The following is a 26,086-nucleotide window of genomic DNA, read 5'->3' on the forward strand; positions in this document are numbered from 1 at the left end:
GAGCAGGGACGTGTTATTAATGAACAATTAAAGTTTTTATTTTTATTTGCTTTTGGAAACCTCATCCTGCCTGTGGATTCGCTGCCCGTCCAACCATTAGGTTGGACGAGCAGCGAAAATTTCAGTTTAATTGATAACTTAATGGCCTTATTAGGCCTTTTAATTGTCAGCGGGCATGCTGCCAGCTCCAGCGTGTGCCCGCCGACCGAACTATCGCGCGACTACACGTTGATGTCTGCACGCTCAGCCAACGTCAACGCGCGTCATTTCATGCTCAAGGAGGTTGGGTGCGCACCTGCATGCCAAGCAAAATTTCTGCCCATAGAAACAGATTCAGAGGCTCAATCTGAATCAGTAATGTTTTCCCTCCTGCGCTCTTTGAGCAGCAACTTGACCAAATGTTAAATGGGTTCCACTTTTGTGAGGTTCCTGACACCTCTTTTTTTGCTTATTTGTTCAGTGGATGTGAGCGTTTCTGGCTAGGCCAGCATCTATCGCCCTCCCTAACTGCCTTGAGAAGGTGGTGATGAGCCACCTTCTTGAACCACTACAGTGCTGTTAGGAAGGAAGTTCCAGGATTTTGATTCAGCGACAATGAAGGAACGGTGATATAGTTCCAAGTCAGGATGGTGTGTGGCTTGGAAGGGAAGTGTCAGAAGTCTGCACACTTTTAATTTATTGACATCGCGTGAGAGTTAAGTTATGAAGCTTGCAACCTTTGATACTATCACTTAATGAGGTGCTGTAATTCACCCTTACAGAAGTCTCTGCAAAATGTATTTGGATATTTAAGTGTCCCTAAAGCTCTTCATTTAAAGAGTGATTGATATGAGTTGGCCCTGAACCAAGTAGAGGTTCAGAAAGTCATATCTGTATCCAGGGCATTGCAAGGCCGCTAAACATAAGCTACAGCCATATAACATAGTTGACATAAAATGGAAAATAAAATATTTTGTTTAAACTAGTTCACCAGATATACTGATTATAACTACAATAATATCTAGCATGTGCCAAAGGGGTTTTAATAAAGTAAATAAGGAGAAACTGTTTACACTGGCAGGACAATTGGTAAACAGAGGACACTGAGCTAAGATAATTGCCAAAAGAACCTGAAGAGAGACGAGTGAAATAGAGAATGTTTGCAGTGAGTTCATCTGGAATGTGCTGCCTGCAAGGGTGGTGGAAGCAAATTCGATAATAACTTTCAAAAGGGCATTTGAGATGTATTTGAAAAAGAACGTTTTATGAAGCTAATGGGAAAAGCAGGGCAGTGGAACTAATTGGATAGCTCTTTAAAGACCTAGCACAGACATGATAGTCCCAATGGCCTCCATCTATGCTGGAGGATTGTACGATTTTATCCGTCTCTGAGGTTCTCCGTTGAGTAAACAACTTCCTGGTGCCTCAGGTACAATTCTGAATCATTGTTACAAGCATTTCTCCTGAAATACTTGAAGCACTACAGAATGCTTTGGCACCATATAATTCTATAAGTAAACGGTTACACAATTTCAATTTCAGCAGAATAAAAAGCGCTAAACATTGAATTCACTTGCATTAGAAAGATACAGTTCATTGCCCTTTCACTTCTGGCACCTAATTTGAAGGTAGGTTGGATGGAGTGGATGAAGCTCATCTCCGTTTTCTATTTGTAAAGTTCGATGTTAAACTTGTCTGAGTAATCGCAAATTGGTTTCTATTGGGCATAAATCTAAAGTTAAAATTACTTGTAATTCTGCAGAAATTGACAGTGTCACAACAAAATGAGCAGTCGGGAGAATTTTAATGATAATATTACTCTCAGTTTCACTTGAGGGATGTCATTGGCACAATTATAGAAAGCTTCACATTACAGTTAAATCCAATTCTACACCTAATTGGGGACATTGGGACTGAGTGCAAACATTCCATTAACAAGTGTTCCCATACCTCATACTGCAAGTGCTAAATGATAAATAAAGTATGGGTTCAAGCTCAGGGATTTTGTTGAACTGAGTTCTACAATCTTTAACTCATATATTTATTATTAAGTAGAGCCACACATGTTGTCATTCCCAGCTGTTAAACAAAATCCATGTTGTTCCAGGGCTCTCCTGTTTTAAGTTAGGTGGGAATCTGCCGGAATGACTGGAAACTAGGCCTGGCCCTTCCAAGAACCAACCTTTCATCAAATTTCTCGAGATGCTGTTTTGGAGCTGACGCCTCCAGTTGCCTCTTACAAGACCATTGTCATAGGAAGGCGTAGGAACTCCAAACATCAAAGTTCCTAAACCCCAACCATTGACTGGGATCCAGTGTATGGGCATGCCAATACACTTTGCCAGTATACTGGCAGACCCAGGGCCATGGGAACCAAATAGAGGTCCAGACAGGAATTGTGGCCCGAAGCCCTCAAGAATGGATAAGAAATATAGTTACCTTAATTTTTAAAGTGCTCCAGCTGGGGGCAACTGAACCTTGGATCAAAACTTCTGATCTCCAGGTGGTTGTACCCTGTAGGTACGCCATCCCTACCCCCCAACATGTGCTACGGAACCCCTTGGAAGTCCCGATGCACTGACTACACAGGAATTGTCCAGGAAGTTTGGATTTCAAATAAGCAATTCCCCTGCATCTGGAACCCTCCGAAAAGGTCTCTAATTCTGAGTTAGAGTCGGAGACTTCAGATGGTTCCAACTCACTTACCTTGTTAGTTACCCAGAAAAAGTTACAAAGATTAAAGCCAGTTCCAACTTCTCCCCACTGGACTCCCCTCCTGACCTCCCAACTATCCACAACTTCACAACTAACCAACCCCCCTCCCCACGACTATCCCCCACCGCCTAACTACCCCTGACCTGACTACACCCTGACTAACCCCCATGACCACCCGACTAACCCCCAACCCCCCCGACTATCCCCCAACCCCCTTGACTACCCTGACTAGTGTCCCTAACCATCTGATTACCCCCAACCCGACTACCCCTTTGATCCTCCAGCTACCCTGACCCAACCTCCCCCCTCACCCACCCACCTGCCACCCCAACCCCTCACCCCCACACCTGCCACCCTAACCCCTCACCCACCTGCTACCCTACACCTTCACCCACTTACCTGCCGCCCTACTCCTTCACCCACCCACCTTTCACCCTACCATCTAACCCACTTACCTTGCACACTTACCTTCTCTCCATAGCTTCTCAAAGTAGCTGTGGGACCTTTAAGGTCTCTACTTACTCTAATACAGCAGCTAGAGCCATAAAAATAGGCCAGGGCTTCTACGATGATTCTCTCTGCTGCTCCCTGAAAGGACTGATGCACTGCGTGAGTTTGGAAGGAGCCTCCAAAAGAAAAGGGGCCCAGAAAAATTGTAGGAAAGTAAATAGGTAACTTTTTATCTGATCTGGGTCAGAAACAGGGATTCTGACCCAGGTCGAAAGTTTTCAGCGCTTGTCTCAGAGTGAGAGAAAAGAAGCCCTGGTCTTATGCTGGGCTTTCCAGTCCTGCTACAATGATGGTCAATCCAGAGGAACCATCAGTTCTGCAGATAACTGCTAGTGATAATTTTAAGAGATTTCCCTCTACAGGCATTGAGAGGATCAACATCAGAGATCTGGACACATGTTGATATGTGTCATTCTGTGGATTTTTGGTACTTTCATTTATGAACAAGAAGCTAATCAGGCTCAACTTAGTATCAAATAAATACCTCAGGCTTTATGTAAAAACATGAAACAATTGCTCCAGTTGAATTATTTCAGCTAAGACTCCCCTCCAAATATTGCTATACTAATCCCTGCATTGGCCATCACTCTTATTGATAAACTCGACAATAGCTCACACTATTAATGTTAAACCTTATATTGACTATCACTGTTATTGGTCTATCTAATAATGGCTATCGCAGTCCTCAAAGAATAGAAAAGCAAAATATTATTTAAATAGAGAGACACTACTGAAAGCTACGGTTACGGAGGGATCTGGATGCCCTCATGCATGAAACAGAAAAAGTTAGCATCTAGGTACGGCAACTAATTAGGAAGGCAAGTGGAAAGTTGGTGTTTATTGAAAGGGGGGATAGAGTATAAAAATAGGGAAGTCTCTCTAAAACAGTACAGGGTGTTGATGAGATCACACCTAGAGCACTGTGTACAGATTTGCTCTCCTTATTTAAGGAGGGATATACTTGCATTGGAGGTTGTTCAAAGAAGGTTCGCTTGGTTGATTCCTGGGATGAAGGGGCTTGTCTTATGAGGAAAGGTTAAGCAGTTTGGGCCTATGCTCATTGGAGTTTAGAAGAATGAGAGATGATCATATTAAAACATATAAGATTCCGAGGGGGCTTGACAGGATAGGTGCTGCGAGGATGTTTCCCCACATGGGGGAATCTAGAACTAGGGGGCAGTGTTTAAAAATAAGGCATCACCCATTCAGAGAAGAAGAATTTCTTCACTCAGAGGATGAGTGAATCTTTAGAGTTCTCTACCCCAGAGGGCTGTGGAATCTGAGTCATTGAATATATTCAAGGCTGAGGTACAGATTCTTGAACTATAGGGGCGTCAAGGGTTCTGAGGAACAGGCAGGAAAGTGAAGTTGAGGCTAAGATCAGATCAGCCATGATCTTATAGAAAGGCAGAGCAGGCTCGAAGAGCTGCATGATCTACTCTTGCTCCCATTTCCTATGTTCTTACCATCTTAAGACCTGCAATAGCTATGATAAACCTTAAAATGGCTGTCATTTTTAATGGTATATTTTACAATGGCTAGCACTCTGATTTAAACAATCAAACTCAAATATAGCAATCCCTTTAGGTGGCAAATATTTCAAAAATATTTTGGGAGGTTGACAATTTTAGGGGAAGCTTAGCTTTAATTCTTTAACAAAATGTTGTGTTGCAGCTTGTCATTGCTACATAATACAGGAGCTAATTTCCCAATGGATTCTGGGAACAGATTTCTGGTTCAGTCCAGAGATAATCGCCCATAAGAGCTGACCTACATCTTTATTAAACAAATTGCCTCAAGCTGCTTAAAGGTCTACCTTCATGATGCAATAACAAATAAATCGCCAGCTCAGGACTCGAATAGTAACTCCAACAGAGATATTTAAAATATGTCGCGACAGGACTAGGGAACAATTCCTAGCAAAGCACCTGAACTAAAAAGCACTTGTTAATTGATAATTCTATCTCTTGGCATATTAGTTATGCTTCAAAATGTATGTTCAATCATAGGAATTGGATGTAAGCCTTTCTCATTTGGAAATTGTACCAAATACAGTAGAATGTTTTTAAACTTTGCACAAAAAACTAATATGAAATAATTTTCATATGCTAGCATTGTACAAAACATAACAGTATATTACAAATATGTGGTATTTAACAGTATAGTTTAATTTTGCATTAATTTAATAGTGTTTTACTTTGGTTGGGGTTCCACAGAATTTCATAATATAGGGTTCCTTAACCAAAAAAAAACAAGTTGAAAACCACTAATCTGGAACCTTAGCAGCAACTGACCAACCGCTTTGTGAAAACTAAGGCAGACTCTCAAAGTTTAGCTACTCTAAACCAGAATTGCATTTAAGTCTGGGGGATGAAACAGAAATAACTGCGCAAGGTACACTGGAGTATGGCTTTGTAATCTGAGCTGGACGTATATCCAGCATTCCACCAGTGACAATGAGCAGAACTATTCCATTAAACACACATGAAAGACTGAGGAGGGTACACGTGTTGAAGAGACCAGATTTATTTTCTGGAGTGGGGCTTACTCTGAAGAATGCCTTATTCCCGGGAATGAGTTTTTTGAAGTTTTTTATAACATGCTTTTCTCCCAGTAGCGGATAACCAATGACCAGGACAAATTTATTTAATTAATATTCTTCTATTTTGCTACAACAAATGCTGGATTGAAAATAAGGAATTCAAACCCTATTGTTGCTGCCATCGAGATCAGGTATCAAGTTTTGTACTGTGCACATTCCTTTCAAATGCCATTCCTATAGCCCCAAGCACTTTCATGTATGCCAGCAAGCTTTACATTAAAATCGGGCATTCTGTTTGTTTTTAAACATTTTTATCATTACTGATAGATACTTCATCTAAAATGAGTGATTTTTTTTTTGACAAGCTCACCAGCCCCACCATCCCCAAAAGATACCTTAACATTCATTGATGATATTGAATCCATGCTGTTCAGCGAATCCCTTAAATTCTGTGGAGGCGAATTGGGCTCTATTGTCGTATATTATTCTTTCAGGAATCCCTTGCTCAATAAACAGAACCCATGCTGCCGAGATCATTGTTGTAGCTGTCAAATCTTTCATCGTCCAGATAAAAGGGAGCTTTGAATAGTAGTCGACAACTAAGAGATACCATTCTTGATTGTGTGTAAGTAAGTTGGTTCCCCTCGATTGCCACGGTTTGGGTGGTACTTAAGGAGCTATCATCTCCTCTTTCTGCTGTGTATTCCTATACTACTGGCATACATTGAATGTAGACATAATGGGCAGAACATTGCCCTCATCGGGTCGGTGCGCGCCCCGACATCATTGCACACTCGCGCGATATTTCAGTTGGTGGGCATGGGCGGGAGTCAGCAGCATGCCCACCGACAATTAACAGGCCTATTAGGGCCATTAAAGTACCAACTGAATTAAATTTGTTGCTGCCCATCCAACCTTATGGTTGACGGGCAGATGAGAAGGCCAAGGAGTCTTTGGATTTTTTAGGAAACCTCATCCACAGGCGGGATGAGGGGCAGAATTTTCTGCCTGTCAGGCGGGCGGGCCCGACCCAATCTCTGGCGGGTGGGGAGCCAATCCCCGCCGGAGAAGTGGGCCCCGCCGCCATTTTACGTGGGCAAGCCAATTAAGGCCTACCCAGCATAACGTCCGGCGAGAAGCGCTATGCGCTTCCTGTGCAGGCTGGGAGGGGGTTTCTCCAAATGCAAGAGTGCGCTCTTTCGCGCATGCACACATCTCCCTGAGGCTAAGTGCTGCCTCAGGGAGATCGCTGACAGTTTTAAAAATGTTAAAAATAGAACAAAAAAAATCCTTAACATGTCCCCCTCATGTGACAATGTCACATGAGATGGGACATGTTCATAAATTACACTAAAACTTTATTAAACTTTTTAATCCCTACATGAAACCTCATCCCGCCGGTGGATGAGGCTTCATGTTTTTTCTAATTCCCGCTGGGGCTCCTGACCTGCCCACCAGCCTTAAGGTTGGACGGGCAGGTCCTTTAATTGTTTCAATGATCCTATCAATGGCCTGAATTGGCCATTGACAGGTCGGCGGGCCTGCAGCTGCTTTTGCTGCACCCCCGCCTTCCTGAAAATTTAAATGGGGCGGGATGACATCAGGAGTTCCCCCCGACATCACCCTCCATCATTTTACATGTCAGCAAGTGGGCCCCGCCCCCTGCTCGCCAACAGCAAAATTCAGCCTGAGGTTTCCAACAACAATTCAAAATTAAATATAAAGTTTAACATTTCATTCATAACATGTTCCTGCTCATGTGACAGAGTGACATGAGGGGACATGTTTTTTAACATTTTAAGTTCTTTATTTTTAATTTTTTAAACCTTCAGCTCCCCGAGGCATCTCTGTGGAAGCTTTCACTACGCGCACTCGCAGCCGCTCCAGCCCGCCCCCACCGAGCCCGCCCAAAGAGGGCCAATATTTCCGATGTCTTTGTAGTTGCCTATCCAGCACACAATGATCATTCTCCATTATGAGTTCTCTCCCATGAGATATTATGGAATTTCTCACATCCATACACAACTGCCAAAAGCTCTCTTTCTATGTTGGTATATTTGGTCTCAGCTGATGTTAGAGCTTTGGATGTGAATACTATTAGTTTTCCCCTTCTTATCAGGGCTTCTCCAAGTCCTTTTTTAGAAGTATCTCATTGCAGAGTGACAGGTTTTTCTCTGTGGTAGTATGACAGACTTGTCTCCTTGGATACTACTTCTTTTGTTGAAACTCCTCTTGTGTGACTCTAACAACTGGTGCTTAACATCTTCTCTCATCAGTTCTCATATGTTTGCTGTGAGGTGTGAAATCAGTCATGTACTGGATTGAGTCAAGGGAACTTCTCAATTCTTTCTTCTCTCTTGGAGTTTCCGTTTCAGAGATGGCTGTGACTTATTCAGGACTCAGCTTACTCCGCCAGATCCGTACAGCGTTCCAAAGAATTGGCATTCTGTCATATTCACAATGCATTTGTCTACGGTTAGCCTGATCTCAGTTTTCCTGGTTCTCTCTGTGGCTTCATACAGATGGTGGCCATAATCTTTTTCATCTACACCATAGATCTGGATATTATCAGCTATGCCGAATGTTGTGTTACATCCTCAGTATGTCTCGTCTACTTTCTGTTGGAACACATTCTGTCTCAATTTAAGGACAAAAGGTAGACGCAGAAATTTGTACCAACCAAAGGGTGTGTTGAATGTTGTCAACAGTGAAGATTGCTCGCCAAGCTTCACGTTCCAGTAGCCATTTCTGGCATCCAGTTTGCTGAAAACTTTTGCCCCTGCCAGTGCTGGTGTGATCTCTTCCAGTGTTGGAATAGGGAGTAATTGCTCTTTATTGTTTGATTAAGATTTTTATAATCCAGGCAACATTTTGGTCGTCCATTTGGTTTCTCTTTCACTACGATGGAATTTACTCAATCTATCGGCTCTGTGACGATGATGAGCACCTTCTTTTCTTCCACCTCTTGGAACTCTCTTTCAAACTTTCCTTTGAGTTCCATTGGTACTTTATGTGGAGGTGAATCACTGGCTCCTTCATTGGATCAATAATGATGTAATAATCAAAATCTTCAAAGCATCCAACCATCTTATCAAAATACTCTGGATATATTTGGACCAGATCTGCATTCCTCATGATCAGTGGGCACTTTTCAGTCAGTGTGCTACCTACAGTCTTAGGGTGGAATCGTCCATGCCCACTGGTGTTGGGCGTGCTTCAGTGGCGTGAGTGGACAGTATGGCAAGAAGGCCAAAAATCGGTTTCACAATGTCATGAAAGCAGTTTGCAATCGTCTGCTCAGCCTGTCGATGGCGGGCCACGTTCCCCACCATTGGATGTCGGGAACCTCATTGTAATACATCTGCACATCATTATAAGGCCAACCCGCCGGAATCATCCCCATCCCCGCTGGATCGTCTGTCCACATCAGCTTGATTGCACACCGGTGCAGGACCTGTCTTGACAAGTGTGACATACAGAAGTTGGGACTTACATTCAGGACCTTGCTCATATCATGGACATCCAAGGAGCAGAAGATGCTGGAGCCCGACATCAATGGCATACTCGAGGAGCATCCATGGCATGCTGGGTAGATTCTCATGGACATGGCTCTGCTGTGTGAGGTGAGTATGATCCGTGAAGGATCTGCGTGCGTGGGAGGGTGCTTGCACGAGGCTCCAAAAGGCCCAACCAAACACACGCTTCTCCCTCCAAAGTTACTCATTGGCCAACTGCTACCCCTGCAGTGACAGAGGACAAAGTTGTGGGATTCACAGGCAAAGGAGACTCAAAGGGAATGGACAGCCTCTGAGATTCCTGAGTGGATGACCCAGGAGTGTCCAGCTGCTGCTCCTCTCCTTTCAGGTGTCTGAGGGCCCCGGCTTGACTCCTTGAGGGGAAGGGGAGCCTGGTGTGAGGTCGAGGTGCCCCATTTCCCTCTCGTGTTGCCACTGCAGAAACTCACCCATGGCTCTCGCGATGGCATGCAGGTCTGCGCACATCTCTGCATTCTGCTAGACTAGGGTCTCCATGGCATCTGCCATCCTCCCCATGGAGACCTCCATACATGCACATCTGGGCACCATTTCATCAGAGAATAGGTGGACGCACTCCTCAGACTCACGTGCCACTCTATTGAGGGCTTCCAACAGCTCTGAGGGATGTTCCCACGCCTTCTGCTGACTATCCAGGATGATTTGGAAGGCAAAATCTAAAGCCCCGTCATCTGGCTCAAACCTCATAAATGCCTGATCCCCAGCAGTCCTCCAAGTGCCAGGAAGCTTGGCCGAATCTGCCTCCTCCTGCTGCAAACATGTGTCCATGTGGTGACCAGCAGGTTGTGAACCTGAGCCTGCTCTAGATCTAGGTCCCAACAAGGTGTGTGTCTCTGCGTTGGTGCAGGAAGCAGAACTCATCTTTGCGTTGAGAGAGAGATTGTCAGGATGATGTAATAATTACCATAATGTTATTGGAATTTTTTGTAAAATTGTGGTATCTGTGTGTGTGTGTGAGAGAGACTTAATTAGTTTAAAGGCAGCTGGTGTGAAGGCTTTGATGTAAGCATGGTAAACAGGGGGGAAGTTTAAGATGTAAGAGGTTAAGGGAATATTTGCATTTTAAATAAGCCAGACTAGGTTGTTTTCAAAAGAGGGAGTGAAATATTACAAATAGCCAGGAGAAGTAAGAAATATTTGTGTTCATTTTTCCCAAAGGTTAAAACTTGGCACTATGAGAGATTTTTATTATCAGAAAGTTTAAAGCCCAAAGATATAGTGAAACAATGGGAATTTGCATTCAAAGGGGAAAATATGTAAAAAGGAGCGAAGGCTGTGTGTAAGGGTAGGCATTTTTAAGATCTAACAAGTGTGAAAAGCCTTTAGCATCTATGCCTCAAGCTGCTGTTTTCAAAGAACTGAAGTTAAGAAAACTCACTTTGAATTTAACTGGTTTAGAATATCATGTTCTCTTGCCTGGGTCTTTTAAAATCTATGTGTCTTGCTGTTGCTTTAACGAAAGTGTAACTGGGAGTTAAACTAACTAGGGAGTTTATAAGTTATCACAATAGTAATTTGTAGATCTATGTATGTATTTAAAATCATTTCTTCTATCCATAAAGGTTTAATTTAGTTTTGTAAGAAACCTATAAGACTTGGTGGTTTTATTACGACTGAATTCAAGGCACACATCTCGAAACTTATACAGGTTGCAAATCAGTTCTGGCAGATGTTTCAAGTTTCCCTTTGGGATTTGACCAACTCAGCATTTACCATTGGCTTTGCCATAACATAGTTGGGGGCTCTTTGCGATATATATTTGAAATTCCTTGGTTGGTTTGGAGTTGTTGAATCTTAAGGTTACGAGTATGAGGAGCACTTTGAACTCAGGAGTTGGTGTGAGGTTTTTTGAAGTGCTGAGATGGCAATATGGCTTTAGCAGTTACCTTGACTTGTCTGAGAGTTGAAGTTATAACTTTGGCTAGTTTACAAAAGGTGACTGAAGTTAAGTTAATGGAATTGGCAGAATAATTACAACTGGGGTTACATGCAGGTGCAAAGAAAACAGGTATAATTGAAGGTATAGTACAGCGTTTAAAGTTGTAAGTGATGCCTGACACTAGTGAGTCATAGCTGAGGTAGTGAGACTTCAGTTAGAAATGAAGAGGCTTGAATTTGAACAAGCAAAGGAACTGAGAAAAACTGAATTGGAGGCAAACGAAAAGGAAAAAGAATTGGGAATGAAAAAGCTGGAACTAGAGACAGCAGAAAAAGAAAAGGGAGAAGAGAGATTATTTCAAAAAGAAATGGAAATATGAAAACTTGATCGCCAGAGGGAAAAACTAGCAATGGAAGAGAGAATGAAGAAAAGAGATAGGGAATATCAGCTTAAAAAGATGGATTTTATAAAGGAGACATCAGATGCTGAGGAAAGGTCTGATGAGGAAAAAACCTTTAACTTAAAATCCAATGAGGAGATATTTAAATTTGTACAAGCTCTTCCAAACTTTGAGGAAAGGGATGCTGAACCATTCTTTATTTAATTTGAGAAGATAGCTAAACAAATGAAATGGCTACAGGAAAACTGGACATTGTTGTTACAATCCGGGCTGGTGGGTAGAGCACATGAGAATTATGCTTCACTGTCAGAAGAAATGTAGGTGAACTATGATGTGGTAATAAAGACTATTTTGAGTGCATATGAGTTGGTTCCTGAGGCATACAGGCAGAAGTTTAGGAATATGAGAAAACAGCCTGGGCAAACTTATATTGAGTTTGAAAGAGTAAAACAAAGTAATTTTGACCGGTGGATATGAGCATTAAAGATAGAGACAACATATGCAGCTCGTAGATAGGTAATTCTTTTTGAAAAATGTAAAGATGCAATTCCTTCAGTAGTGAGATCTCAAGTGGAGGAACAGAGGGTTCAAATGGTAAGACAAGCAGCAGAGATAGCTGAGTTAGTTCATAGAGATAAACCTTTTTCTCATCACCCTTTTAAATCAGAAAAGGATAGAAAGTGGGAAGATGAAAGAAAGGTGGGTAGTCAGGGAAGAGAAAGGAGAAAGTGAAAATTTGCAGGGAGTTTTGTCTCAGAATAAAAAGGAATGTGCTGAGGGTAGAAGTGACATTCAAAAATTGAGGTGTTTTCATTGTAATAAAGTTGGACGTACGAAATCTGTGTGCTGGAAATTGCAGGGAAAATCTGTTGGAATTATAGGGGTGCAAAAAAGTTCTGGAAGTAAAAGAGCTGTGGGTTCTGAGATTCAGGTACAGGAAAAAACAATGGTTTGTGTACAGGTAAAACAGGAAGAATCAGTGATAGGTAAAGAAGTGGAAATGTGTTCAGAATTTACCCAAGAAAATTTAGAGGAGTAGGTTTTTAGAAATGTTTAGAGGTTTCGTATGTGAAGGGAAAGTCTTTCCATGTGTACAGGGTGGAGTAAGTAAAGGTGTTAAAATTTTAAGAGACACAGGGGCTAGTCAATCCTTTATGTTGTGGGATAGTGACATTTGTTGTTCAGAGGGAATATTGCAGGAACAGGTGATAATAAGTGGGGCTCATGGGGGTGTTAAACCTATTCCATTTTGGAAGGCAAATTGAAAGAGTAAGTGTAAAACAGATGAAGTGATTGTTGGAGTAGTGGAAAAATTTCCCATTGCAGGGGTTCAAATTATTCTGGGTAATGATATAGCTGGATCATAAATATGGGCACTGCCTATGGTTGTTGAGCAGCCTGTAGAAGTTTTTTAACAGAAGTTTTGCAGAGAGAGCATCCTAGATTGTTTCTAGATTATGTGATAACAAGATCACAGGCTCATAGGTTGAAACAAGAAGAACAGGAAGTTCAAAGTCAGGCGGAAGGTGTGGAAATCCAATTAGCTGACACTGTGTTTGATATGGTTGTTCAGGAAGAAAGGCTGGAGGACAATTCAGCTGAAGTGTTTAACTCAAGTAGGTTAGTGGAGTTACAGAAAAATGGATTTGCAAATAAAATATTTATATCAGAGAGTTTACTCAGAAACAAAGGCAAAATGTATTCCAGAATGTTATTACCTTAAGGTAATGTTTTAATGAGAAAATGGAGGCCCTATCATGTTTCAGCAAATGAAAGCTAAAGAGAAGTGCATCAGATTGCACTGCCATTTGGATATAGAAATGAGATTCTGAGGATAGCTCATGAAATTCCAATGGGGGACATTTAAGAATTAGAAAGACACAGGCGAAGATACAAAAACAGTTTTTTTTTGGCCTGATTGCATAAGGATGTAGTCAAATTCTGTAGAACATGTCACACATGTCAGGTGATAGGGAAACCACAAGCAGTGATTAAACTGGCACCTTTAATTCCAATTCCAGTATTTGAAGAACCTTTTACTAGGGTCATGGTTGATTGTGTAGGACCTCTCCACAAGACTAAGAGTGGAAATCAGTACTTACTGACAAAAATGGATTTGTCTACCAGGATTCCTGAAGCAATGCCTTTGAGGAACATTATAGCAAAGAAAATTGTGGAAGAGTTAACTAATTTTTTTTACAAGATTTGGTTTATCTAAAGAATTACAATCAGATCAGGGTTCAAATGTCATGTCACATCTGTTTAAGGAAGTAATGAACAGTTTGGGAATAAAACAGTTGAAATCCATAACTTTTCATCCTGAGTCACAAAGGGCTTTGGAAAGATGACATCAAACTCTAAAAACTATGATGAGAGCATATAGTCAGAATTATCGACAGGATTGGGATAGGGGACTTCCATTCTTGTTATTTGCTATTAGGGATGCTCTTAATTTATTGACTGATTTTAGTCCTTTTGAACTAATTTATGATCATGAGGTAAGGGGACCTGATTCATGAGAAATTGGTGAGTCAAAATTCAGAATTCTACTCTCCTGGATTATGTATCAAATTTCAGAGTCAGATTGGACAGAGCATGTGAGTTGGCTAGGGAACATTTTGAGATATCACAGCAAGTGATGAAGGTGAAAGCTGACAAGAAAACTACCGCTTATAGTTTTGTTACTGAGGAGAAAGTGCTAGTTCTGTACAAGTGCTGGGTGACAAGGTTTCGTGAGCCTTACAAGATTGAAAAGAAGCTAGTGAAGTGAATTATTTAATCAACACTCCAGATAGATGAAAGAAGCAGAGGGTGTGTCATGTAAATATGCTTATAAGATACTTTGACTGGAAGGAGGTGTTAGTGGTGGTAGATAATGAGAAAGAAGTAGAAATGTAGGATTCTGAAATTGATTTTCCTTGAATCAAATTGGATAATGAGGGAGTGCTTGAAAATTTAAATATAATATTGAGTTACCTTCCAGACAAGTGTCAAAGTGATTTGGAAAATCTATTGCAGAAACATAAAGATACTTGTAGAAACAAGCTGGGAAGGAAAAATTTAGCCATACATGATGTGTCTGTAGAAGTTTCATCTTTGCTAAGGCAACATCCTTATAGATTAAATCTGACAAAGTTATCACAAGTACAGAAAGAACCTGAATTCATGCTTCAAAATGATATCATTGAGTCTAGTTGCAGTAACTGGAGTTCACCTATTGTGCAGGTACTGAACCAGATGGAACACAAAGACTGCATGCACTATTGAAAGGTGAATGCAGTGACAAAAGCGGATTCATATCCTATACCATGATTGGAAGGTTGTATTGAGAAAGTGGGACTATCAAAATGTATCACAAAGATTGACTTGCTAAAAGGATAATGGCAAGTACCAGTATCGGAGAGTGCAAAAGAGATATGGGCTTTTATGACGCCAGATAGACTATATCAGATTAATGTCATGCCGTTTGGTATGAAATATGTACCTGCAACATTTCAAAGACTGACAAACAAAGTAATTGCAGGTCTGAGAAGTTGTGCCGTTTATATTGACGACTTGATCATTTTCAGTCAGATGTGGGAGAAGTATTTACAGCATCTGGAAGAATTATTTACTCGATTGCAAGAAGCTAATTTGGTGATGAACTTGGCTAAAAGTGAATTTGCAAAAGCGCAAGTTACACATCTAAGCTATACCATTGGACATGATAAGGTGGCTCTGAGAGATGTGAAAGTCAAAGCTATCATAGGGTGTAGGATCAGCAGGTGCACGCTCTAGGGCCATCCACCCAGGTGACTCTGGGAGTGACCGGCCCATCCGAATCTTACCTCCCTGCGAACTCCACAGATCCTGCTTCACAGGCCGAGCAGGGTACCACTGCCACACAGCAGGACCCCGAAAGTAGGCCGGGACCCTCCAAGTCTTGGCCCTCCAGAGGATGCCCACCAAAGTCATCACAGACAGGGCATCACAGTCAGCAGGCTGCCTCCACCTCTGCTGTGGATGTCCGGTGAGCACCAATGTGTAGCGGCAGGGTTAGGAAAGTTAGGTAAAAGTTGTTGCACAGCCTGAGCATGGGTGTTGATCACTTGTACATACTGTTCACTATTGTCAATAAACTCCTAAGAATGTCTCCCTGCCTGTGGCTCCTTGTTCTGATGAGCAGTGTTCTTGTCACTCAGATGTGAAACCTTTCTCCACAAAATAAAAGGCAGGTTTCTCAGTCCAGGGCCTTATCTCTGTGCAGCCTTCAGACAACAGTGATGGTCCAGCTTCACACTCCCTGGTAACATTACTGATGCCTGCCCCTCAGCGGTGCTGGTCATTGCTGCCAGAATGTAGTGAGCAGGTACCACAGAGATCTCTCGTGCTCTCTGCGTGCTCTCAGCACCTTTAAGGTGGGGCTGGTCCCCATCACACCAGCGTCTGCGACCAGTGATGCTGTGCATCAACTCCTGAAGGGCTGAGGTGCTGAAGGCGGACACAGCATCAGATGCACCTAAAATTTCATGGCTGCATCTCTGAGCTGGCCCTGATCATGGAGCGCAAGTGTGTTGCCCTCGGCCAAACAGGAGTCAGACGTTCTCAGAGGCTATGTGAAGATCTATGGAGTGTCCTCACTGCGTGTTGTCATCATCCTCCTGCGATCGAGCGACTATTAGGGCCTCCAATTTATCTCCATGACAGGAGTATCCTCACAGAGAGTATTGCACTATGATAAGCCAGACTGGAGTCAAATATTCACAACTGCAATTGGAGGATCTACAGGGACACCTCACTGTATGTCATCAATATCCTCCACAAATCTGGCAACTATGAGGGCCTCCTGAGTGCGCCTGCCTCGTCTAGCCAGTGTGAGAGCCTCACCCCCGTCGTCATCACCACCGAGGAGCCCCTCACCCTCATCCCTGTCGACTTCCTCATTGGAGGAGACATGCAGCTCCTCCATCTCCTCCTCAGCCAGCTCCTCTCCCTGTTGCAAGCCAGAGTGCAAAGGGCATAGAAGGCGACGACAATGTGTGACACCCTCTGTGGACTGTACTGCACGGCTCCACCAGACCAGCCCAGGCACCGGAACTGTATCTTTAGCATCCCAATGATCTGCTCCACCAAGCTGCGAGCTGCAGCGTGAGCCTCATTATAGTGTCGCTCTGCTGCAGTCTGAGGCTGCCACACGGGTGTCATCAGCCATGGCTTCTGTGGGTTGACCCCAAGAAGCCAACCCTGCAGCCTCTATGGACCCTGGAAGACTGCAGGGATCTGCGAGCGACTCAGGATGTAGACATCGTCCACACTCCCTGGAAACCATGCGCACATTGAAACCTGGGCAATGAACTGAAATGATGTCTCTTGATACGAAGGATTTGTATATATATTGTTATGTTAATGCATGCATCTGATAATGTAAAAGTGTAAGCATATAGATAAGTATAGGAGATAGTATAAGAGGGGTTAATAAAAATGAAGCCATCTTTTTAAAGTATGACGGTTCATTTTTTAATAAGGAGGGCGATGTCAGGAAGAGATAATATGTCCCATAATGTTTCTGCAATTTATTGTAAAATAGTGATACCTGTGTCCGTATGTGTCTGTGTGTGTGTGTGTGTGTGTGAGAGAGAGAGAGAGAGAGAGAGGGACTTAATTAGATTAAAGGCAGCTGGTGTGAAGGCTTTGATGTAAGCATGGTAAACAGGGGGGAAGTTTAAAATGTAAGAGGTAAAGGGAACAATTGCATTTTAAATAAGCCAGACTAGATTGTTTTCAAAAGAGGGAGTGAAATATTACACATAACCAGGAGAAGTAAGAAGCAATGTGTTTATTTTCCCCAAAGGTTACTGGTAAAACTTGGTACTATGAGAGATTTTTATTATCAGAAAGTTTAAAGTCCAAAGACATAGTGAAACAATGGGAATTTGCATTCAAAGGGGAAAATATGTATAAAGGAGTGAAGGCTGTGAGTAAGGGTAGGCATTTTTAAGATCTAACAAGTGTGAAAAGCCTTCAGCATCTATGCCTCAAGCTACTGTCTTCAAAGAACTTAAGTTAAGAAAACTCACTTTGAATTCGACTGGTTCAGGGTATCATGTTTCTTTGCCTGGGCCTTTTAAAATCTATTTGTCTTACTGCTGCCTTAACAAAAGTGTAACTGGGAGTTAAATCAACTAGGGGATTTATAAGTTATCACAGTAGTAATTTGTAGATCTATGTATGTATTTAAAATTATTTTTTCTATTCATAAAGGTTTAATTTAGTTTTGTAAGAAACCTATAAGACTTGGTGCTCCTATTACTATTGAATTCAAGGCACACATCTCAAAATAAATACAAATTGCAAATCAGTTGTAGCAGTTGCTTCAAGTTTCCCTTTAGGATTTGAACAACTCAGCATTTACCATCGGCTGTGCCATATGATGTGGTGCAGGATCCTCATGAGCATGCTTGTTGCCGACCTGACTATCACCGCAGGCATGGTCCATGTACTCACCATTCAGTGCGATGGCACACTCCTCAAAGTGAGTAGGGGCCTAATGCGGGCCACTCCACCCCCAGTCTGGGACCTCTCCCTGCTGATGTGAGCAGGTTTCTCCTGCGTGAAAACAGATGGAGGGAGTATGAACAGGACACATGGCACTGCGTGGAATGTTTGTTTGGTGAGCAGAGCCATGGGCAGGATGAGGACGTGAGCTCGAGAAGGTATGAGCCTGATGGAGATGTGAGGGTGTGTGTGAGAGTCAGTGGTGCTGTCCCTTGAGGTATGAGATCCCTATGGATATGTGATGGGTTAGTGAGTGTGTGAGTTGAGAGTGATGAGAAGAGTGAGTTACCCTGGCAGAATGGATGAGGCCATTCATCCTGTAGCAGCACTGGGTTGATGTCCCCTTTTGCAGGGCATTGGCGCTGACCACTGCCACTCAGGCTGTATTGGTGATGCAGCTGCCCATCTTGCGGCCAGAGTGGAGGTAGAGGACATCGCGGCGGGCCTCCATGTTCAAAAGGTGTTCGAGGGATGCGTCACTGAAACAGGGGGTTTGGAGTCTTTTTGCCTTTTGGGCCATCCTGTGTTCCGTGCAGCAGTCCTGGGCTGGAAGCACTGAGATGCGGCGCCCGGCATGGTGAAGCGGCGAGGTAATGGCGTGGCAGGTGAATGAGAGCCTGCCCACCATGGAAATGGCGTGTTTCCCGGGAATGCATAATTAATGTGGTGGGTTTGGGACAATACGGCTTGAAAGGCCACCATTGCAGCCAGCAGGTGAAACATCGTTTTACCCACCCACCACCACACAGTGCAAATCTGGGTCAATTCCAGCCTTAGTATCGCCTCCATCTTCTCACGGTTTACTGAGAAAGCTGCAGCTCTTCACAACTGTTCATCCCCAGGAGAGCAGGATCCTCAGTTTCAGAGACGTAGAACATACAGTTAACATCCGTTGATTCATGTATCCCTCTGTTTTGAGTTGTTCTTAGCTGTTGAATCTCAGTTCCCCGCATGCCGTTAGCATGATGGTGCTTGGCTTCAGAGCACCTTTCCTTGGATAACCATTTTCTTTCAAATTTTGTAGCAAAGATCTGCTGGTGTAGTCTGAGTGAGCTGATGTTACTCTGTGCTCTGTTATTAAGCTTCAGATTTATGGTTGTGGGATTATGTCTCACCCCCTTCCTGCTCTGAATGGTGGTGTGAATTTCTTTTCTTAGGGAATTTACTCATTTAGCCATTTCATGCAGTTGTATGGTCCCTATGCCTATTATGTCCTCAAACTCATTGTCAACTTCCAGGGTATGGATGTTTGGTTTCCTTTACTTCTCATTCACCCTGTTGCTGTCTTTTATAACCCATTTGCCTTCGTCTTTCTTTGCTCTGCACATATTTTCCCAGTGATTGGGCCTTACACAAGCTCTGCAATTTGATCATATGTGGGACATTTCCTTCCATCTGTGGACTCATTTGGCTGTCCACAGTCTTGCATATCTTACTCTCTGTCTGGTCTACATTCTTTGGTTGCTGTTCCGCTGCATCAACTATGCCTTTTTCTTGACTTAACTAATCCCTAACCATTTAGGTAGTCAGCGTCTTCATTTGTCCACTCACAGCTTCATGTGCTCTGGCAGTGTCGACAGCTTGCGATATTGAGTACTTTCCAATCAATTTTGTATTTCAGGGTGTGCGAAGCCCCAAATGAACTGATCTAGCACCTGTGTTTGTCTGTGTTCTTAAATTTACACTTTTCTAGCTGTATTTGTCAATCTTGTTATGAAATTATCAACAGGCTCATCTAATTCCTGCCTTAGACCTATAAATTCATATCGGTAGGTCTGATGATTTGACTTTGACTGGAGACGTGTGCTGAATTTTTCAAAAGTTTTGTCTGGGTTTCTGCTGTCACCTTTACTCAGCTCCCAGCTATTAAACAAATTTAACCCTTTCTCTCCTGCCCACAGAAGGATGTCACTGACCATTTCCTCTTTACTTGTGCCTTTCAGAAAGCGACTGAATGTCAAGACTGCCCATTTGTTTAAACTTCTCAAAGGCCTCTACAACATTATCAGTTTTCCAATGTATCATGAGCTGGAGCTCTGTGTTTATTACAGTGACAGCCATTTCATCTTTGCACAATTCACTGTTTTTCTCTCTCTCTCTCTATGGTAATAATTTGGGTTGATTTTTAAATCTATTTCAGCATTAAATTTGTTTAAACTGTTTGTGATTTTTACTCATGGACACCCACTGCCATGTTATCTCTTCCGGTTCCCAAGAGTTAGAATTGGTCACACTTTAGCTTGCAACCAATCAGAACCCAGTAAACTACAAAACTGAACAAAAGCTATCAATTAAAAGAAAAAAACTGAGCCAAGTAAAACTTTAAAAACTTTGATTATTTCCCCTCAGCATGCCAGCTAAAACAAAAACCTAATTCATATTTAAAAATTTGCAAAAATATTTAGACTCTAAATGCTGGAGCTTCATTGAGTGTACTTCTTCCTGCTCTCCATGTGACTGGTGGACTGATAGACTAATACATTGTTACTCGGTGCGACAGTGCATGTGGCACCTTGGGATATGTATTTACATAACAATTAGTTCCTATGCTCTTTATGATTAATGTAACAATATAACTGGCATTAAACAGTTTTCAATCATTAAACAGGCTTACACTGTATTTACTCAGTGTAGAAGAGCTGGATACAGAAGTAAAGAATGTGTAAGCAGCAATAAGAAATGGAGAATGTGTGGGCAATTGTGAACTTTAACAAGTTAATGTGCACCGGGAACAATGACACCATCAAGCAGTAGCAGTTCACAAGAGTTTGGAGTGGATCACAAACTTGAGTCCTAGGCCTCGTTAAATGAGACTCAAAAGGCTGGAGCTGGAAAGTGAGTGCAATTACACCATTGTTTATATAATGAATTAACAATTGTTACATATTTTCTTCAAAGTAACAACACAGGGTTATTTATGTCCACCTGTAGGGGTAGACAGGGCCTTGGTTTAACAGCTTGTCTGAAAGGCAGCAACTCTGGCTGTGTGACACTCCCTTAGCACTACACTGGACTGTCAGTTCAGATTTTTGCTCTCAAGAATTGGAGATGGACTTGAACACACAACCTTCAGACTCAAAAGCAAGCATGCTATCACTGAGCCAAAGCTGAGAACTCAACACTAGCATCTGACAAAGGAATTGTGATAGAAAACAAGTGCAATTATACCATTGTTTATATAATATGATTGATTAACAATTGTTACATATCTTTATAAATTGTATCTTATGCATTTTAAACATAAAACCATTAAGTTAAACTCTCTTTAAAAGCACTAAGAACATTAGCTTAAGGAAGCTATCAAAGAATCCACTCCAAGAACAGTGTTAAATCAGATGAATATCCCATAGATTGAGACTATCTTTCACACTAACCTATTTCCATAATGTTTTTGGTCATCACTGCTAGCTCTCACGAAATAAAGCAATCCAATGGTTCAATTGGTTGTAGATCTACAATGTCAGCTGTTCTTACCATGCATTTTACTTTTAAATTCAAGTCATGCTAGTTTCTGAGTTTACGAAAGAGACATCTAACTCCCAATTACATCAAAAAACTACCCTGCACATTAATAATACACTCAAAGGAGATCACCAGTTACATTTCCACTAATTAATATTGGTGTCAGAATTTTTAAAAATGGCTCTAATATGACAAAACCCCCAAATTGAAATCACATCACCATTTCACAATGCCCCACATCACAAAACTTCCAAATCACAATATCCAAGTATTCTAACAAACCTCCAACAACACAATGGGCAGAATTTTGCCCTTGATGGGCGGGCGGGCCCCACCAGCTCGGCGGCAGGCGGGCAGCCGACCCCCGCTGCCGAAACGGGGCCCGCCGCCATTTTAAGTGGGTGGGCCAATTAAGGCCCGCCCAGCTGGCCGCCCGACCTGAAGCACTGTGCGCTTCCTATGTAGGAGGGGGGGATTCCCCAACTGCCAGAGTGCACTCTTTCGCGCATATCTCCCTGAGACTAAGTGCTGCCTCAGGGAGAGCGCTGAAAGCTTTTGAAAGTTTAAGAATAGAAAAATAAAAAAATTATTAACATGTCCCCCTCATGTGACAATGTCACACAATATGGGACATGTTAATAAATATCACAGAAACTTTATTAAAGTTTTTTAAAACCGACATGAAACCTCATCCCGCCAGTGGATGAGGTTTCATGTTTTTTCAGAAGCCCGCTGTGGGGCTCCTGGCCTGCCCACTAACCTTAAGGTTGGACGAGCAGGGCCTTTAATTGATTTAACTACCCTGTCAATGGCCTCAATTGGCCATTGACAGGTCGGCGGGCGGACAGCTGATTGCGCTGTCCCCCTGCCTTCCTGAATATTTAAATGGGGTGGGATGATGTCAGGGTTTCCCCCGACGTCATCCCGCGTCATTTTCGTGTCGGCGAGCGGGCCCCGTCCCCAGCTCGCTGACGGAAAAATTCTTTCCAATTTCCCACATTACAATATCCAAATACCCTAAAATCACAACATCCCCCATTTAAATATCACAATATCCCAAGATCACAGGCCTGGATTTTCTGGCCCCGTTGTGGTGGGACCCGCCACAGGAGGTCTGGCAGCCCAGCCAGAAGCCCATTGACTCTCGATGGGACCGGGTGATCCCAGCAGCTGGCGGGGTTGAAAAAGCCCAGCCACAATACTGAATAATACAATTCCCATGCCAAAACAATACTACACGTGACAATGTGATACGTCACAATATCACAATACCCCCAACTCAACAGCCAGTGTTACAATATTATACATCACAGCACCATAATATATCACCATCACAGTACCCTAATATCACAATACCAAAACTATAATATTCTGTATAATTATATTAATAGTTTAATCCCTTGCATAAGCTGTGTGTGTAATTCAGCCCCCTTACACAACTAAGGACATTAGCTATACCACTACAGAACTGAACAGAGGACACTAGTTATAATTATTTTTAACAGGGGAACTGACAGTAGAGCCATCGTCAAATTAAAACCTACCTTTTTGGTCTGAACCTTTATTTTTAGAAATTCAGCCACTCGACTGAGGACGTGCCAAGGAGCATGTATCCTGACATAACCAGTGCCTTGAGTTTTAGACTGGAAAAGAAAAGATAAACTGTGAGAAGTAAATTAAGGAAATATAATGATTTTTTTTTTAAATAGTTACAGTGATTTTAAATATTATGAACATAAGAGAAGTCATGGTTGTGAAAAGATAAATTAGCTTATCTTTAGCCTAACTCACACAAACCCCATTCTGCTAGTTCATAAAGTTACTGTAATGGACAATTTTGAGGTGTTACCTTTTGATGCCCACGATCAAATATATTTGTATGTGGATGTGTGTATTTTTTACCCTCAGAGTGACTGAGTCAACTTAAATCATCCAGCTGCAAGCTTTTTCTATTTAAACACGAAAAGGTTAGTTTATTTTTGCACACCCTTGCCCTGGAGATTAATAAAGAAAACAACATCTCGCTCTCACACACATAAAACTGGGAACAGATGAAGATAAAAACAGTAATTATACAAATGGAATTTAACTCTGTTTCAATACAAGCCTGTTGTTTTGTAGTCATATTACTACTTTGTCTAAAGTGAAGGCGTTGAAATTGCAGAAGTATCTCAGCAGCCGTGATAGCTCCTAAAGTTGATCTGCCAGAGGTTGGCTTCTTAGGCAGGCTTGAAAATTGGAACATGTTAGAGGAGAGAGGGTCCTTGTTCCTCTTACAAGGCACTGCGGTGAGGCACTTTAGCTGCCTAATTGACTGCAGCAGTCCAATGGCTTTCCTTACCCTGGACTCCTCTCTCTCTAATGGGATTCAGTCTGCCTCTGAAGATGACCATGGTATCATGTGACCTCACATCAGTGTCGTGTCATGGTCCCAAGTGAGGTATTGTGGCACTTTTAATGACAGTCTGAATCTTTCTCCCACCTCTTTTAAGTGGACAAACCCTTTGTTCTTGCCAAGGCCAAATTTGCATTTGTGCAATGAATCTTGATGCAGTTTCATTTATCTCCTGCTCTGATAAACATTAAGTCAATATCAAATTACACATGGTCTTTGTCTTCTCGAAAGTTAACAGCTGGATCCACAGAACTGTCTGGTAGCTTGGAGTCATTTGAATTTTGTCTTTTCAGGTGTTGCTTTTTTAAAAATCTAATTATATCGTCACACCAATATGGCCATGACATTACCCACAAAAATCAATCCCTGTAGAACTCTAACTTTCCCATCACGACTCAAACCTCTATTATACATGCGCATGGAAGCCCCTCTCTCAAGATACTCATCCAAAACTGAAATCACCGGGACTTTAACTCACCCATCAAGCTCAAATTTCTGGTACCTTAACTCAAACCCCTCGTACCTCAATGGGATGAAAATCAGATAGGTTCTTTAAGGTCTAAGCTATCCATGCCACCAGACTACCACCCATGCAGTGAAGAGGAAAAATTTACACCATAATGTTGCTTTTGGAACAAATATGAAGGAACGAGGGCGAGTAATACAGTAAAGTTGAGCTGCTAAAGGGAAATATTAGAGGAGGATAAAATGATCAATGTTTTCAAAAGCAATGAAGAGGCAAAGATGAACAGGAGAAACAAAGAGCTGCAGTCAAAGTCACAAAGTAATTTGAGCAGTTAGAGCCTTTGCAATAAGCAGTGTGGAAAATAAATTGCAGGATTACATAAATAGTATGAGAAGTAGACAAATGGAGTGGAGATCAAGGGTGGAGTTAGCACCATAATGAAAGTAAGATGTGGTCCAAGAGATGCCATTTTCTTTGGCCATTCTGAGTTAGAGCGTGTAGAGTAAAAGGTTAACATCAAAAGTATACATGATGCTGATGTAATAATGATGTCAGATTACATGACTGAGAAGTAAGAGAGATCTGGAAGGAGGTGAAGCTCCAGCCTCATGTAGAGGCTCAAATGTGTAAATACTTGCTGTAAATAAAGAGTAATGGTTTTTAGAAATGACAGACTCGAGCAGCATACTTTTGGAGAATAGACAATCCCCAACCACATGACAAAACATGGTGGCAGCAAGTTAAGGACCCAGCAAACCATAAAAAGAAGATAGAGGGCTGACAAGAAGAGATCCTCGAAGGAAGGATGAAAGAAAAAAAATGAAGAGTGACCAAGACATCAGACCATCACAGGAGAAGCAGATGTAAGCTGAGACACAGACCCGGAGACCAGACAACAGTGGGCACAAGCCCAAAGCAGCAAACAGCAGCACAGAAGCAGGAGCAATTCCAAGGCTCAGAAGCATGGAACCTGCACTGTAACTCCCAGAATCACTTCAGAGTGCAGAAGGCTCACAATCAGCCCAGAACTGGGACAACTGGAGAAAAATGTTCACAAGTTACAGGACTGCTTCAGGATTACACAAAGAGTTCAAAAAGACCAGGTTAGCACACTACTTTATGCAGTAAGATCTATTGCTGATGGCGTGATGTCAAAGCAGGGGGTCAATAAGGCCTCAGCTTCTTATGAAAAAGTCCTACAGGCTTTCTACTCTTATTTCGACACCCATCAGAATTTAATATAGAGAGGGCTAAATTTGATAAAAGAAAGCAAAGACCAAGCAAAAGCATGAATTAATTCATCAACGATCTCTATAGGCTGGGAGGGAACTGTGATTATGGAATCTTAAAAGATGAACTGATTCACAACGGGATCATAGTTGGGGTCCTAGATGAAGCATTATCAAATCTCTTACAGACAAGAGAGAGTTTAACACTAGTGAAAACAGTGCAGATTGCGAGGCAAATGGAACTCAGGAAACAGAATCAGGCATTTGTCCACAGGGAAGGAGAGATCCGGTGGAAAATATTGAGTGAGACAATTTGGTTTGTAGGCCATAAGAGAAAAAGCCTAAGCCCACCAAAAAGGGTAAAAGCGTATTAACCGCCATTTTGAAATGTCTTCAGTGTGGCAGGAAGAAACCGCACAAG

General features: G+C 42.2%; 1 protein-coding gene across 3 annotated transcripts in view; it reads right to left on the minus strand.

Moving 5' to 3' along the window:
* The window catches only part of LOC144687415 (anoctamin-1-like), a 173,355-nt gene that overhangs the window by 105,775 nt on the left and 41,494 nt on the right, over window positions 1–26,086 (minus strand). For 2 of the 3 annotated variants that reach the window (XM_078553535.1, XM_078553537.1), the window contains one exon: window positions 23,120–23,218. The exons of the other annotated variant lie outside the window; for it this stretch is intronic. In XM_078553535.1, coding sequence (XP_078409661.1) covers window positions 23,120–23,218 — 99 coding nt within the window. The remainder of the gene's footprint in view (window positions 1–23,119; window positions 23,219–26,086) is intronic. 3 annotated transcript variants of the gene reach the window in all.

Source organism: Cetorhinus maximus, chromosome 12 (assembly GCF_964194155.1).
Source record: "Cetorhinus maximus chromosome 12, sCetMax3.hap1.1, whole genome shotgun sequence".
Taxonomy (NCBI): domain Eukaryota; kingdom Metazoa; phylum Chordata; class Chondrichthyes; order Lamniformes; family Cetorhinidae; genus Cetorhinus; species Cetorhinus maximus.